General features: G+C 39.9%; 1 protein-coding gene across 1 annotated transcript in view; it reads left to right on the top strand.

The window, feature by feature from the left end:
- Window positions 1–10,597: 10,597 nt before the first annotated feature.
- LOC128982888 (uncharacterized) overlaps window positions 10,598–17,806 on the top strand; it is a 91,264-nt gene continuing 84,055 nt past the window's right edge. The window contains exon 1 of the mRNA XM_054401938.1: window positions 10,598–14,957. Coding sequence (XP_054257913.1) covers window positions 10,735–14,957 — 4,223 coding nt within the window. The 5' untranslated portion in view covers window positions 10,598–10,734. The remainder of the gene's footprint in view (window positions 14,958–17,806) is intronic.

Here is a 17,806-nt window from a genome sequence, read left to right on the forward strand (position 1 = left end):
TTTACCCTCCCTGTTGCAGCAAACCTAAGTATGTGTTAAACTGATTCTATTTAAATAGGGAATAAATGTGATATTTTTAAGGAGACATTTTAGTCTAAATCCAATCAGGCAAATGGAAATTCGCTTAGTCTGCAGGTTTGCTGCGGCGGGGGTATTTTCCATTTATGACAACAGCTAATTAAATAAAACAGTAACAAAAGCTGTGATACACAATGAGAACTGTCAAAGTAGGATTACAGCCTTATTTATTCTAAATCGATGTCAAAGATTATGCAACTAATTTGTCTTCCCGTTGCGAAGCACGGGTACAGCAGCTAGTCCCTTTATAAATTAAAATGGGCTCAAAAATAAACACAACAAATGTATTAAAAATAAAAATAAATTAATGTGGGCCTTATGGGTTGTTATGCTGGCAACGCAATACCAACGAAATATAACCAAAAAATCAAAACGAATGGAAGAAACTCCAGTCATATGTTTTATTTACAGTGTGAGGTGAAAATAGAGAAGTTTGCATAATACATATTTTTGGCCGAGTTTTCGACCACGGGGCGACCTCTAGTTTTGATCATAGCCTACAGCAGTTCATGTTATTCAGTTAATCTTACTAATATTATAAATGTGAAAGTTTGTGTGTTTGTTTGTTTGTTTGTTTGTGTGTTTGAAGTTCAATCACGCATAAACCACTGGACGGATTGGGCTGAAATTTGGCATGATGATAGCTTACATTCCCGATTAACATATAGGCATATTCCTATCTCAAAAATCCTTTCGGGCTCCGCCCCAGTGGCTCTGCAATTCCCCATGTAACCTTATGAGTATTCATAAGGGAATTAAAGAATTTAGTCAGCTGTTTTAACTAAAAAAGTTGGTTCTAGGATATGGAAAAGCATGAAAAAGTTATAAGATTTACCAACAGGGTGCAGCGCTATATTTTTTTGCATTTATGAAAACAGCTAATTTGAACTAAGCAGCAACAAAAAACTGTGATTCACAATGAGAACTGTCAAAGTAGGATTGTTTACAGTTATGTTTATGTTTTTCATTTCATGAATAATTTGTGATGTTTTGCGAATTGTTGATAATTTATTTTTCTCTATTGTTTAGGTGCAGTGGTATAAAGTTATGGCTATGGTAGATGTGTAATACCACAGACAAGGGAGAATACTGTAAATTTAAAAAAAGCAAATTTTATCAAACTGTGTCCTCCCTTATTGCAAACGCAAAGCTTGAGTATAACTGCAATAAGCATTTTGTACTTATATTCCAACCCCTTACGAAGGACGGGTACTCTGCTAGTTATTCTATAGATTCTAGTCTGATTCTCTCCTCTCTAATCATTTCACAGTTATTTATCTATTATCAAATCTATGTCAGTTGTATGGTATGATGATACTGTGTCATCGTCCTCTTAACCGTTTGGTTATATGGTAAACTAATTACATTTCTTGTGTGTTACCTAGCTGGCACACCTGGACCGGAAATCAAAGGAGTTTTCAATATTGTAAAACATGGATTTCAAACACAATATTGATCTAAAACGTATACTGTAATATAATATAATAGCCTTTTTCTATGTTTTCAGTAACAAAAGCACAATTTGAGTGACTTATAGGAGGGCTAGCCTGTGCATTATTGGCTACTATTTAGCTTTTTGAGACAAACAATAGTGTTAGGCTATACGTAAGGGTTTATTGAATGAAATAAACTGTCAAGTAAATTTCTTCCTCCGAACCTTCGGACACACCACAAACAATCGTCGGACGATTTTTGATCAGGTTTATTTAAAAAATTAACAGAAACAAAGTGAGTTGTTGTTAATGTTGTACAGTATGTTAATTTCGTACCACTTTTGCTCGCCCCTTGTCTCATTGTCTCCTGATACCTCGGGCTGCCCCCCTTGTCCCCCTGTCCCCCACTAGGTGCATCCCCCCCTTGGGCGTCCCCCTCTACAGCCCCACTCCGTCCAACAGCCACATCTCTCAACAGATAACTAATTAATGCAATTATTCTTCTCTGGTCCAAAATAAACAAAAGTTGACAGGGGTAGTTCTCAAAGTTGTGTATGCATAAAGGAAGCTGCATACTGAACAAGGAATTGTGCTACTGTAACAATTAATTGGGATAGGTAAACAATAATCTAGACAGTATAACAGTTTTTACAATTATGAAATCAAGTAGGGTATGAGCAACTACTCCCCTTTTAGAAGTAATAAAGAGCCTCATTGTGCTGTAAAATAATGAATGCAATGACATCCAAATATATATTTTTATAATTGGAAAAGTTTTTAATCAGATACTAACATAAACTGATTACACCACTTTACAATGCATATCACATAGATATAAATACAGTAATACAAAAATGTTACACAACCAAACTGCGGGTTTGTCATCAAGGCGAATGAAGAAAATAGGGGGTACTGTACTTTCAAGCTTACATTGTTCATTATACAGACTTTGTGTTAAATATACAAATAACATTTCATAAAAGTTATCCTTTGGCGTGAGTTATTGTCATTGAGTTATTATTATCAAGTTATCGACTTTTCCAATGGCGTGGGGCATCTGGCAGATTTTGAAGACATTCTCTTGCGCCTCATGCCTGGCTACGGTCGTATTTTAATCATGGGCGACTTCAACTGTGACTTATTGAAACCTGAGCGCTACGACTGCAGACAATTAAAAAACATGTTTGACTCTTGCAATTTTACTATACTTCCACTGGACCCAACGCATCACACTGCCGAAGCTGAAACTCTATTAGACCTCATCATTGTAAATGATCCAGAAACTTCAGTCCACCACGGACAGCTTCCGGTCCCGGCCATATCTCGCCACGATTTAATCTATTGCGCCCTCTCAATAAGAGCACCAAAACCCGAACAAAAAATCATTACGTATAGAAACTTTCGAAATTTCAACGAAGCTAATTTGTTAGCTGATGTTTATTTGATACCTTGGCAATCTATACATACTCTAGAGTCTGTTGATGACATGGTAAATTCCCTAAATGAAATGATTTTGCAGTTATATGATAAGCACGCTCCAATCATTACCCGAAGGGTTAATAAGAAGCATCCCGTGCCTTGGATCACAAATGAGATCCTCAGGTTAATGGCTCAGCGGGACTCAGTCTTTCGCAGAGCCAGGAGAACTAGAGACGTGGGGCTAATGGCCCAATACCGTCAGCTCAGAAACCAAGTTAAGCAACAATTACGTAACTCTCGCCTTCATTACTTCCATAGGCTGTTTTCAGATAGAAAACAGGCTTCTTCTGTGCTATGGCGTAATTTAAAGAAGTTTGGTCTTGGAAAACAAGAACAGTCGAACACTGTATCTGTCCCGTTAAATGTATTGAATGATTATTTTTTATCATCCTCTACAAATTTAAATAGCACAGTTATTCAGAACCATTTAAATGATTTAAAACTGCAATGCAATTTAAACAATGATTTTCCTGAATTTCGTTTCCGTACAATTTTGCAATCTGATGTCTTGAAAGCTATAAGACGAATTACGTCTGATGCTAATGGTGCTGACAATATCCCAATTTCTTTAATAAAACGGGTTTTGTTTGCTCTCCTCCCTACGGTAACTTTCATTTTTAATTCTTCTCTAAGAACAGGTATTTTCCCAGAAAAATGGAAGTCTGCTATTGTCCGTCCTTTGAATAAGATCTCATCCCCTAAACTTCCTCAAGACTATAGGCCGATTAGTATTCTTCCAGCTCTCTCTAAGGCACTCGAAAGAGTTGCCCACTCTCAAATATCCGATTTCCTCTCTCAAAACAATATTTTAAACGAATTTCAATCAGGTTTCCGGCAATCCTATAGCACTGAAACGGCTTTGCTAAAGATAACTGATGACATACGCCTTGCTATGGATCGTAGCCAATGTACAATCTTAACTTTATTTGATTTCAGCAAGGCTTTCGATACAGTCAATCATGAAATTCTTCTTACAAAACTCAAAATAATAGGTTTTTCTAATAGTTCATTATCCTGGATGAGATCATATCTTCATGGCCGAAAGCAGTGTGTGTCTCATGACAAAACTATGTCTGACTGGAGGCAGGTGCCTTGTGGTGTTCCTCAAGGATCAATACTTGGCCCTTTACTTTTTACTATCTACATAAACGACATCAGTTCAGTCTTACAACACGCCAAGTTTCATTCTTACGCTGATGACTTACAAATTTACGCTCACTTCAAAGTCAGTGTGGTGAATGAAACAATCACATCAATGAACGACGACATCAACAGAATTGTTGAGTGGGCAGCAAAGAATGGACTAAAACTTAACCCTGACAAAACCAAACCAATCATTATTGGCCACGCACGACAACTAAACCGACTTGACCAAAACGTTTTACCTCACATCACTGTGAATGGTACTGTATTGCCATACCAAAACAAAGTTAAAAGTCTTGGTTTGACGATACACAACACACTAGACTGGACTGACACGGTGGTTAACACTTGTAAAAGGGTGTTTGCCGCTGTCCACACACTGAAGAAGATGCAAAGACTTTTACCATTTCACATTAGACTTTTACTGATCAAGTCACTAGTGTTTCCCCACTTCAATTACTGTAATACCGTGGTTAATGATATGACCGTGGCTTTGGCAACAAAATTGCAACGAGCTCAAAATTACTGTATAAGATTTTTGTATGATCTTCGACGAGATGATCACGTCACACCGTACTATGTAAATTCTTCTCTTTTAAAACTGTCTGACGTTAGAGAAATACGCATTATTAATATAACTCATTCGGCCATCAATCTCAAAATTCCAAATTATCTCGCGATCAATTTTAGATTTTTAAACGAAAGAGGTGCAAGAAATACCCGCTCTGGCTCATCAACTCTCCAAATTGCTCACCATAAGACAACAGTTTATAATAGATAATTTACAGTAACAGCATGTCGCCTTTGGAACTCACTACCATTCACTATCAGGAGTATAGAATCCCGTTCCCAACTGACGGCGACGCTGAAGGCGTACTATCTCGATCGGATGACCGTGGCTTGGTGGGATGGCGTGCGTTAGGCCTAGGTATGGCAAAGAGTGAATGTGTGTGTGTATGCGTATATTAGGGACAAAGATTTATAACTTTAGTTTTTACTTATTATTTTGTTTATAGTTTTAAAAGTTTTGTAAAAATACATTGTTTAGTATATATTTAGTACATAAGAGGTTAACTGTAAGAAAGGACCATGTGGTCCTAATGTTCGCCTCAATAAAAAAGTATTTTCATTTCATTTCATCCTTACCTCAAGATGGCCGTCAACGAATCACACTCTTATCTCGGAAATGTATTGCTGCCTTCAAAGCGTGATACGAAATAGCGACATTTTCTAACGATAATAGCAGCCAGCTACTGCACAGTGCACGTGCAAACAACACGCACGTTTGACGATCCGAGGGACTTGGCATTTCTCCTGTATCATCTCTTGCCTGGTATTTCTGTAAACATCAATATTGTTAAATATCTTGTGGGGGTCACATCGATGGTGGGGGTTTCCGGGATGGCTGCAAATCTGCATAATGCGGTTCCCGATAAGAATTTTTAAAATACCCCGCTGCAGCAAACCTGCCGACTAAGCAATTTTCAATTTGCGTGGATAGATTTTCAATTAATCTATTAAATTAACATTTATGTTTAACGAGTACCTAGGTTACCTGCTACAGGGAAACTAATAAAGTGTGTTTTTTTATTAAAATATAAATAGCGTAGTATGAAATGAAATAAATAAATCTGCCAAGTTTGTTCACAATATATTCATAAACAAGCCACTACAACATTTTACAATATCCTCCATAAGAATAACAAGGGAAATTTAAATTAACAAAATTTACCGGAAATTTTCTCCATGACTAATCACCGTACAAACACACTTTGATATTCTAAATTATTTGTTTTTTAAGCTCTTTAAAAAGGTGTGGAAAAAATTGATAAATTTTGCGTTTTAAGGGTAACAAATTAGAAAACCCCATTTTTACCAAAAAAAAAACCCCCCGTTAAACCCCGTTCCCATGGTCGATCATGCTGGTTCGCGAACTCATTCAAGTTCATCCCGCCTTACACCTTCAAACCAAATTTTATCAAAATCGGACAAAAATTACTTAAGTTATCGTCCGGACGGACACACACACACACACACACACACACACACACACACACATATATATATGATTGAATGGTGTTTTTGGCCTCTGGGGACATCAAAATGAAAAAGTAAATCGTTCCCGGGCCTAAGTCTTACCGTGAGACCTACGGTAATAACTACTTCCATAGGGAAATTCGCTAAAACATGGAAATCTACTAAGATCAGCCGGAAATGCCATTTCAACAATTAGAGTGAGTTGCTTGCAGAAATGGATAAAAAATTAATTCCTTCCGATTTGTTTAAACTCAGACCTACTATCCCAATTTGTTACAAAATACTGTTTAATCATGTTTATTTACTAACTTTACGTCCTAATAACAGATTTTAATGGACTTCAATGACTTGAGATGTACATATATACGGATAATAATACTAAATTACTAATACAGTAGTAAAGTATCATATACGAAATTATAGTAGCCTATACTCAATAACTAATAGCAAAGCATCACTAAGCTTGAATTAAAATGTTAAGCATTTTTTACAAGGCAAAATGGATGGTGGCACAAAAATCACTTCTGATCCCAGCCGGAAAGTTAATAAAAACCGTGTCTCTCTTTTCAAATATATTTAAGCATCAGAGTCGGAACTCATTATCTGTAGAAAATGATATAAACCAACATAATGTGTATAGGGCCTACAGTAGTAGACTCTCTGCTTTAGCCAAGCGTGATGATTGTTCAGCTGGTTTCTTGTTGTATTTTAATGTTATTTTGTGTACGTAATTTATTTTTGTAAATTACGCTTACCGTTGGAAATCTATATCTATACTAATATATAAAAATGAGATGGTGTGTGTTTGTGTGTGTGTGTATGCTTGTCTGTTATCTAATAACGCAAGAACCACTAAACCGATTGAAATAAAGTTTTGAATGAAGGTAGCTTATTCTAATAACGCAAGAACCACTAAACCGATTGAAATAAAGTTTTGAATGAAGGTAGCTTATACACCTGTTTAACATATAGGCCTAGGCCTATTCCTTTTATTATATCTCCCTTGGGCTACGCCCCGTGGGCTTCCAAAGTTTCAATGTTTACATTTTGGAAGAATGTAAAATAGTAAAAAGTATTAATTGAAGTAAGCTGTAAATACTATATATACTATATATTTGACAGTTCAAACAACAGAGGTTAAGAGGTACAGCTCCTGCTCCCAAGATTCTAATGTTTTATGATTATGAGAATAGTTTGATTAATATATTTATGAAAATATACTTATTTTCATGGAAACCATAAGGATCATTACAATGTATAGTATTTTCGAATAATTTTCATATGGTAGCTTTATGTTTACAAATTTGAACTGATAAACAAATGTTTTGATCGGGATTTTAATAGATTTTAAATACCCCCGTCGCAGCAAACCTGCATCCTAAGCGAATTTCCATTTACCCGGCTTGATTTCTACTAAAATATTCCCTATAAATTTTCAGATTTATTTCCTATTTAAATAACATTAATTTTAGTGAGTAGTTAGGTTTGCTGCTACGGGGAAGATGTTGAGATGTGTTTTTTCAATTGAAATATTAATAGCTTAGTATGAAATAAACCAAATTGCCAAATTTGATTAAAATATATCCATAAACAAGCAAACTAGAACAGTTTATTTATTCTCCACAAGAATAACATGGGAATTTTAAATTTACAATTTTTTAAATTTTTTCCGTAGTCAATGAACATTCAAAAACACTTCAATATACTAAATTATTTGTTTTTTTAAGCTCTTCAAAATGGTCTAGAGAGAAATTTAGAAATTTTAAGTTTTTAGGGTCAAAAATGAGAAAAACCCATTTTTACCCCATAAAACCCCCCATAAACCCCTGATCCCATGGTCCGATTATACTGGTTCGCGAACTCGTTCGAATAAATGTAGGTTTACACGTTTGTACCAAATTTCATCAAAATCGGATCAATTTTGCTCGAGTTATCGCGCTAACGGACACATATATAAATATATATATATATATAAATATATATATATATGAATTTGAACGGATGGTGTTTTTGGCCTCTGGGGACCTCAAAACAAAAAAGTAAATCGGTCCCGGGTCTAGGTCTTACCATGAGACCTACGGTAATAGCTTATTCCCTATATGGGAAATTCGCTAAAACTAAGAAATATAACTTACTGGTGCAGTTTTAAAAATTTGACTGACTCAATGTTTACACTTTTATTTGTGTTTTAATTCAATTTACAAACTAAATTTCAACTATACCTACTTTTATTCTGTCCAGAGGTAGCTACTAATTATATTTTCTTCTATCATCTACTTCACATTCGCGTAGTTGTATATTTACAACACTGCTTTAATTTGACTATGGAGAATATCACAAAGCTGCCAGCAATTCACTTTTGTATCCAAAATCTGTAACGTAACTATGATTCTTTACTTGATGTTTTAAATAATGATGTAATTTAATGCAAATACATAAAATAGACTACGTTTTGAACTATGGAACGAGTTAAAATAATTACTGTTATGTATTTCGTTGTTCATTTATATTTAAATTGGTTAAATTTGTGCCCTAGTGGTAGGCTTTCTAACAAAAGGTAATAGGCCTACAAGTTTTCCATTAGTTTATTTTTGCTTATTATTGTGATATATACACACTGATCTGCAGGTAAAGATTGAACTTTGAAAAAAGCTCATTAGCCACGGTAAAACATATCAATTATATGTGAAATCAATATAAACTGTGTTTTTTTTTTCTTGCTTTACTACAGTGACCTTTATGTTGTGCGATTATTTTTCCTTATTTACTTTATATGTACGTTTATGAACGAAATTAATGTTTGAAAGCTTATCATTTGAAAATTGAATCGTATGGGTACATTATTTCCATAAATGCATCAGCGCCTCAAATAATTCGTACTAGGTAGCCTTATAAGTTAGCTTTAAAGAAAGATATTTGTCAAACTAAGAGTTTCAATTGAGTTATGTTCCTGAAATCAAAGGGGAATGTGTAACTATTTTATACAACAGAATTCAAGATCAAATTTTTTCGCTTCAGTGTCCTTTCCGTTGCGAAGCACGGGTACAACAGCTAGTAATTAAATAAAATTATTACAGTACAAGGCAATGTCCCCATTTTTTTTTCTCCTGACTATGCCATCGGTCACTTTTGACTAACTGAGGGACTGTTGGACCGTTTATACATTCTTTACCGCCATCTTGGATCTGTCACATGGAAGTGGATATAACTGGAATGAGAGTTAATTCAAGGTAAATAACCCTTGGGGAAAATATAATTGTTTTTTATACATTCTCTAATTTAAAACACACTGCATTTTATTTATCGGAGTAAGTAGCTGTAAGATATTCTTCAGCCAAGGTGTAATTGTTGCAGGAACGTTGGAAAAACACACGTTGGCAACATACGTTATGTAATGTACAAACTATTGATGGGGATAACGTGATCGATGCGCTTTGCTACACTAGGCAAGACTCGAGACTTTATAGCCTGAGGGTCTAAGGGAAATTTGATAACGAATAACTAAAATTGTTTCAACGTGTTCAATTAATTTAATCCTAACAGAAAAAGTCAGTAAATTTATTTTGATGTGTATCTTTTTGCACGATTACTACGAAAAGGAATTACAACAAACAAAGTAAGACCCCAACCCTGAGCTATTCTTAATAGGTATGGATTTGTATAAGACTCTGACATGGTGATATGAACGGGAACAAGAGACCTGTACCATGCCTTATAATAGTACAGTATTTGTTTGAACTGTGGAGCTGCTACTGCTAGTCGTCTTCTGGGTTTCAAGGAAGATAGGCCGCTGACGCGTAATCCTAGTTGCCTACTACAGTAATACAATAATAGTTTGGTCATTGATTCAACCTGCGGCCGACACCTCCGACATGGTCCTAGAACAGCCTCAGTCAGTCCAGTGGAGTTTCGGCTCTCTTGGCTGAAACATGACGAAACTAAATAACTTATTGCATATATAGTCAAAGTCAAGCATTTAGGGTTCTCGTTATTCTATTACGACCGATCATAAGATTCTCCTCTAAAATACGAGCCATTGATTCAGTTTTTAGGTACATACTTCCATTAGTATTTTATTTTGCATAATGCTCAACATATTATATCTCTCATTGCAACAAAAAATTTAGATAGTGCAAAAATAACAAGAAGCGTATTTTAAAAATGGGTTAAATGAGTTGGACTATTAATTTGTCAATTTCCCCTAATAATCGAGATCAGGAACACATGTGACGAGGGACGTGTGAGCCAATGAGTGGCCTGGCTTGCCAGACACCAGCGACTCCACTACTCTACTGCTGTGAGGGGCGCGGTGCGGGTATCGAGCAAGGGTGGTGGCAGCGGTGACGTGATTGGCCCAAAGAGCCACGCCTCTCGGTAGCTCCGCCCGACCACTCGGGCGTCTTCGTCGGTGTTCGGGGCACGTCGGGCGCGAGCTTCTCAGTGTCAGTAGATCAGTGACTCCGGTAACTCGTATCTCTCGTAGTTCGCGCCAAGTGTAAAATACAGTTATCAGTGACAGTGAACAGTGTGGTGTTCGCGTAGATGTGCGGAGTGACCTAGTGCCATGATGAGTGTTGGGATGCCTTGGCCCGAGGGCCAAGGCGTGTTGCCGTTACCGATGTGTACAGGAGTGGACGAGGATCTAAGGATGTGCAGTGACTCGGATAGTCAGCTGGAGTTGTCCGAGTTGATAGAGTCGATCACCTGCGACGACGCGGGACCCACGGAGGGGGGTGCGGTCGTGTCGGGCATCCTGGACTGTCTGCTGGACCGAGTGGAAGCGGCGGTCAACGCGCCCACGCGGGAAAGCGTGCAACTAAACGCGCGGCAAATCGATGACTACAGATCACGTGATAACAAATCTAACGACGTTGATCCTCAGGCCGATGACACAAAGAAGTTCCATAGAAAACGGGACCTCGATAGAAAAAGGTCCCGTAGGAGGTCAACGTCTTGCTCAACGACCTCTTCGGCGTGCTCAGACGTGTCGAGGAAACATCGACGAAAACATAAACATCACCGAAGGAAAGAAGAAGATCCTAGTCCCAGAGTGAACCCAATTTTCTTGTGGGTGAAACAGGACGATACTAGAATAGTTGAAGTTCTTTGCGAGGACTACGACAAAAGAAATAGGATTAGGTTGACCAAAACTGCTCACGGCTGGAGAGCGATGCCTAGGACGGAGCGCCTCGACTCCGCTCTGTCTAGGAGCTCATTGGACCTTTCCCCCTCTCCGCCACCGACGACGGAGTGCCCCTCTCTAGTCTCCCACCCCCAGACCAAAGAGAAGAAGAAGACGAAAAGGTGTGTGTCTAGAAAGAATAAACGCTGTGATAGAAAAAGAGACAAAAGCTTTAAAAATGAAGATTACGTCAATGTATGTAAACACGTTGATGTTGTAAATAATAATAACTGTAGTTTAAGTAATAATAACAATAATGTTGAAAATAGGGTAGTAACTGAGTCCAATATATCTGATCCTACGTTGAGAAGTTTCGGGTACAAAAAAGCGTGCCATCAAAGTTTGAAACTAAGTAAAAAGAAGAGAGACAATAAGTTGGATGATGTTGATGTATATGATTTTGTGGATACACCAAATACGGAGTCCGACCAAGCTGAAGATGATACAGAGCCGAATTGTGAGCACAAAATAGAAAATGTACAAGTGAAAAATGAAATATTGCCACAAACACGTGATGAAGATATGGAAAATGGAGTTGATTCCACAGAATATGTCACCGAATGTCACATTACCAGCACCCATCAGTCAGGCAGCACAATCATCAGTGAACCTGAACACTCTGAGCAAGTAACATGCTCAAATGAGAGTGTAGGAATTAAGGAATCTACATTAGGGCTCCATGAAGAGTTGGCCACAGTAGCTGATTCATCCGTTGAGATCAAGAGTGTCACAGAACCAATTTCTACTGATAAAGTTGAATCATCTGTCGACAAAGATGAAATGTCAGAAGGACAAATAAATAATACACTTAAGGTAGCAGAAGGGATGGACCCCTCACTGAAATTAGAAGAGAATAGTCAAATACCACTAGCAAATCTTCTAGATAGCAACCAGACACTGGTTACTCCTACTAACATGCAGGACTCAAACGAGATCATCAAACCTTCTGAAGAAACGCCCATTTGTAAAATAGAAAAACCTCACACATTTAGCGAAGAAACATGTTTACCAACGGACACTACCGTAAGCAAACCATCACAGATTGAAGAAGCGCAAGAAGTAGAATCTAGTACAGGTGAAAAAGTTGATGATAAAAAATCCGACGCAATAGAGGGCAACATTCAAGAGGACGACGCAGAAGATGAACCTCTCCAAGACATAATTCTACCTGAACCACATCTTCAGACTCCAGAGCCGTCTCCACAACCAGTACCTGAACCTTCTTCTGAAGAGCCGCAAAAGAGCTTGGTTGAAATATCTCTCCAGCCTGAAACATCGTTAGATTCAGACGCTATCCATCTACCGGACACTACAACTAAATCTGATTCATCAAGTTTGATTAGCACTGATATTTCTTTAGGTCAAAAACTGTCTATTCCTAAACCCCAAGCTGAACTAGACAGCCAGTCGAGTCAGTCTACAACTTTAGATGACCACCTTCATACTGAAACCAAATCTATAACAGAACTAGGTCAACAAACTCGAAATCAGTTGAAAACTGCAGAAATGATTCGCCAGGAGGAGATTGAAAGACAAATAACTGCAGATTTAGACGAAGATCACCTTTTGGCGATAGAAGAAATCCTTCAAGGAGAAGAATGTGTTGAGGATTTTAGTGACGATGACTTGCCAGAAGAATATTCAGCAAGTCACGATTCATCTCCTGTAAATTTAGTTATAGACTTGAAAAGTAAGGACCAAGTAGATAACAGAGGAATACCACTTTCTCTCAGAACTGATGACTTCCTAGAGATGTTTCCAACCCCTCCACCTCCAATGAAAGACCCCAATGAAATGATATCTCCAGTGCCAGTTACACTAGCTACTAAGAAGGAGGAGGTGAAAGATGAAAAGAAAATTCCTCATGCTCACCAACAGAGCAAAACCAAGTTCCTAGAATCTATTTTGTCTTGTCCAAAAAGAAGTCATAAAACAGCTGAAAAACCTGACTCTTCTGATCAGCAAGAGCCTTTGTATTTAGGTGTATCAAGGAAAAGTGCCAGTCCAACAGTTAGTTCATCAGATGGGAGAAAGTTTTCGTCACCAGAGTTAGAACCTAAGCCTAAACGTATAAAAGTTGAGGATATAACATTGAAAACCATTTTGAACCGAAACAAAGAATCGTTTACAAAAAATAAAGTCAGCAAAATTAATAACATTGAAGATACTCAACAAACTGCAGATTCAACCACGAAATCAAGGCTGCTAGAACTATTAACCAACGAAAACGATGAGCACATCAGTAAAATGGATCCATTAACCCAGCTTAAAGAAGTCCTTTCAGATCCCGAATTGAATGTCCCTGATCCATTATTGGTACCCAGAGAAAGACTCCCAGCCTTGGTCGCAAATCCAGCAAAAGAAATACCAAAGCTTTTGACAATGAAATCTGAAAACCTCTCATATCCAAAATTGCTAACCGACCCAGATTTGCTAGTCGTGTCTCTCTCTCACCTGCAGAGCCTTCTACAAGTCGCTGGTAAAGAAGAGGAAATGCTGAAATACCAACAACAGGCACAGTATTTGCAACAACAGATGAAACAAGAACAAGCTACTTTAGACGCAGCTACTGCTACTGCCTTAAATCAAATGATGTGGCTACCATATCTGAGTCAGTTGGAAGCAGCTGCTATGGCATGTGGAAATACACAAGACTTTATGACTATGCTAAACATGGTATTCCCTTCAGGAACGTATCCACAGATGACGAATCCATATCTCATGCCTACAGCTACCTCTCCAGGAATTAACGCCTACGACTACAAAAGTCAGCTGGAGTTTCAACAAGCGTTTGCTTTATGGAACGAGGCTATGATGCAGGCAGCTACGAACCAATTTGCCGCACAGTCTCTTTCATCATCTAATCCAAATAACATATCAAAATTTTATCAAAACTACCAAGACACTAAGTATACTCCAAAATCCCAAACGCCTGCAGTCAGCAAACATCAAGAAACCAAACATACAGCTGCGAGAACTAGCCCTATCAGTCAAAATTATCAGCAGAATAAATACAGATCTAGTAGTCAGTTCCCGTACACTTCAATGTTCAGCATTCCGACCTCTACACCCACGACATCTCTTTCCTCCAGTACTTCCCAATACAAAACAACGCCGTCAGCACAATCTCAATCATATACGGGAAAACAAAGAAGTTATAACTACAACGGATATTCATCACTCACCCCGAAGACCGAACCTTCAACTGTAAGCGCTCTTAATGGATCAGAGTTGTTCAGCAGGAGTCATCCACCAAAGCAGAACAGCAGCGTCACTACAAATTACAATACCAAAGCGATGATGAACTTTCTTTCCAAGCCCAAGCAGCCAGATGTTAAAAACCAAAGCCATGTCAGCAAAGTATATCCAACTTCCACAACTATGATCCCAAAAGAGACTACCATCAAGATGACTTCACAACCTGTAAAGATTACTTCGGATCCTCCCAAGTTAAAGGTCAAGCAACCTCAGCATTTAGTGGATCCCAACTCCAGACCGAAACTTCTCAACTTCGACGAGCACGGTGAGGTTGGCAGTACCACTGGATCACTCACTCCACATGTCGACGAGAATCATCCAAATCTGTGGCATCCTCTCTTTAGCAGGTAAGATTGTACTTTTTTCAATGTTTTACAATCACAATTGCCATGGACTAGCCTAATAATTTATTACTTGTCATTTGCAATGCGTAACGACTACAATAATTAACAGCATTGAAACATTAAGTGTCAATCTAGATTATATGTCTTCAGTGTAATCACTTAAATTATTTTTTGAATAAAGAAAAAAAGAAATTCAATCTTTTTACAAGTCATCTAATTAAAACAGTACTTTTAATTAGACCAGTGAGAGGCCCATCACCTCAGATTTATTACATTTAGCGAACTCACCCTAGTAGGTGAGTAATTTGTCATGGTAATGTCTACGCCCTTTACCAAAAGGGGCAAACATCTGCTCTTTTAGATAGTTGATTAACATATTGTATTGTTGAACTCTCATACGAATTAACCAATAAACAAACTTGTCGCCAATCACCAAAAAACCAACAGTGAACAGAGACCCAACATTTAATTTCGGTTACTATTGCTACAGTACCAATAAGACAGTAACCACACCCCATCCCCAGCACTCGTACACGTTGGGGTTGAATTTGGCAGGCAGTAGCCTACGATACATCCATGGGTGTCAAGGCCAGGGCAGCGTCGCGCTACGCCAGTCGGCGGTGGTAAACATTGATCTCAGTCAATGTACGACAAGTAGGTCTCGCCCTTAACCTCCCCACACCCCATCCCCAGCACTCGTACCGTTGGGGTTGTATGGCAGACAGTAGCCTACGATACATCCATGGGTGTCAAGGCCAGGGCAGCGTCGCGCTACGCCAGTCGGCGGTGGTAAACATTGATCTCAGTCAATGTACGACAAGTAGGTCTCGCCCTTAACCTCCCCACACCCCGTCGCTAGCACTCGTACCGTTGGGGTTGTATGGCAGACAGTAGCCTACGATACATCCATGGGTGTCAAGGCCAGGGCAGCGTCGCGCTACGCCAGTCGGCGGTGGTAAACATTGATCTCAGTCAATGTACGACAAGTAGGTCTCGCCCTTAACCTCCCCACACCCCGTCGCTAGCACTCGTACCGTTGGGGTTGTATGGCAGACAGTAGCCTACGATACATCCATGGGTGTCAAGGCCAGGGCAGCGTCGCGCTACGCCAGCCGGCGGTGGTAAACATTGATCTCAGTCAATGTACGACAAGTAGGTCTCGCCCTTAACCTCCCCACACCCCGTCGCTAGCACTCGTACCGTTGGGGTTGTATGGCAGACAGTAGCCTACGATACATCCAAGGGTGTCAAGGCCAGGACAGCGTCGCGCTACGTCAGTCGGCGGTGGTAAACATTGATCTCAGTCAATGTACGACAAGTAGGTCTCGCCCTTAACCTCCCCACACCCCGTCCCCAGCACTCGTACCGTTGGGGTTGTATGGCAGACAGTAGCCTACGATACATCCATGGGTGTCAAGGCCAGGGCAGCGTCGCGCTACGCCAGTCGGCGGTGGTAAACATTGATCTCAGTCAATGTACGACAAGTAGGTCTCGCCCTTAACCTCCCCACACCCCATCCCCAGCACTCGTACCGTTGGGGTTGTATGGCAGACAGTAGCCTACGATACATCCATGGGTGTCAAGGCCAGGGCAGCGTCGCGCTACGCCAGTCGGCGGTGGTAAACATTGATCTCAGTCAATGTACGACAAGTAGGTCTCGCCCTTAACCTCCCCACACCCCGTCGCTAGCACTCGTACCGTTGGGGTTGTATGGCAGACAGTAGCCTACGATACATCCATGGGTGTCAAGGCCAGGGCAGCGTCGCGCTACGCCAGTCGGCGGTGGTAAACATTGATCTCAGTCAATGTACGACAAGTAGGTCTCGCCCTTAACCTCCCCACACCCCGTCGCTAGCACTCGTACCGTTGGGGTTGTATGGCAGACAGTAGCCTACGATACATCCAAGGGTGGCAAGGCCAGGGCAGCGTCGCGCTACGTCAGCCGGCGGTGGTAAACATTGATCTCAGTCAATGTACGACAAGTAGGTCTCGCCCTTAACCTCCCCACACCCCGTCGCTAGCACTCGTACCGTTGGGGTTGTATGGCAGACAGTAGCCTACGATACATCCAAGGGTGGCAAGGCCAGGGCAGCGTCGCGCTACGCCAGTCGGCGGTGGTAAACATTGATCTCAGTCAATGTACGACAAGTAGGTCTCGCCCTTAACCTCCCCACACCCCGTCGCTAGCACTCGTACCGTTGGGGTTGTATGGCAGACAGTAGCCTACGATACATCCATGGGTGTCAAGGCCAGGGCAGCGTCGCGCTACGCCAGTCGGCGGTGGTAAACATTGATCTCAGTCAATGTACGACAAGTAGGTCTCGCCCTTAACCTCCCCACACCCCGTCGCTAGCACTCGTACCGTTGGGGTTGTATGGCAGACAGTAGCCTACAATACATCCAAGGCTGTCAAGGCCAGGGCAGCGTCGCGCTACGCCAGTCGGCGGTGGTGATCAATAATCTAGCCTACTGTATCTGTATCGGGGAGCGAGCTGGCGTAGTGGTTAGAGCGCGGGACTTCAGTCCCTGAGGTCCCGGGTTCAATCCCCGCCAAGTCACCAATGGATTTGATCTAAGTGATAATGCCGCAACCCCTAGGTCTAGCCTGAAGTAATGTGAAAAACAATCCCAGGCTCGTGCCTAGCGTCCTTAGGACAAAAAAAAAAAAAAAAAAAAAACTGTATCTGTATAGGAGGTAGTCCGTACCCTTAACCCCGTCTTGTTCCGGCCTTTAAACAAGATATACTGTACTTTCAAAATTTGTCTTGTCAATAATGAAAATCTACTCTATCTTATAAATAACAACTTAAACTCTGTGAATTTACGGTCTAGCATCTGAATAAGGCAATGTC

Source organism: Macrosteles quadrilineatus, unplaced genomic scaffold (genome assembly GCF_028750875.1).
Source record: "Macrosteles quadrilineatus isolate MER2022 unplaced genomic scaffold, UCM_ALF_1.0 Scaffold_1__1_contigs__length_201487025, whole genome shotgun sequence".
Classification (NCBI taxonomy): Eukaryota; Metazoa; Arthropoda; class Insecta; order Hemiptera; family Cicadellidae; genus Macrosteles; species Macrosteles quadrilineatus.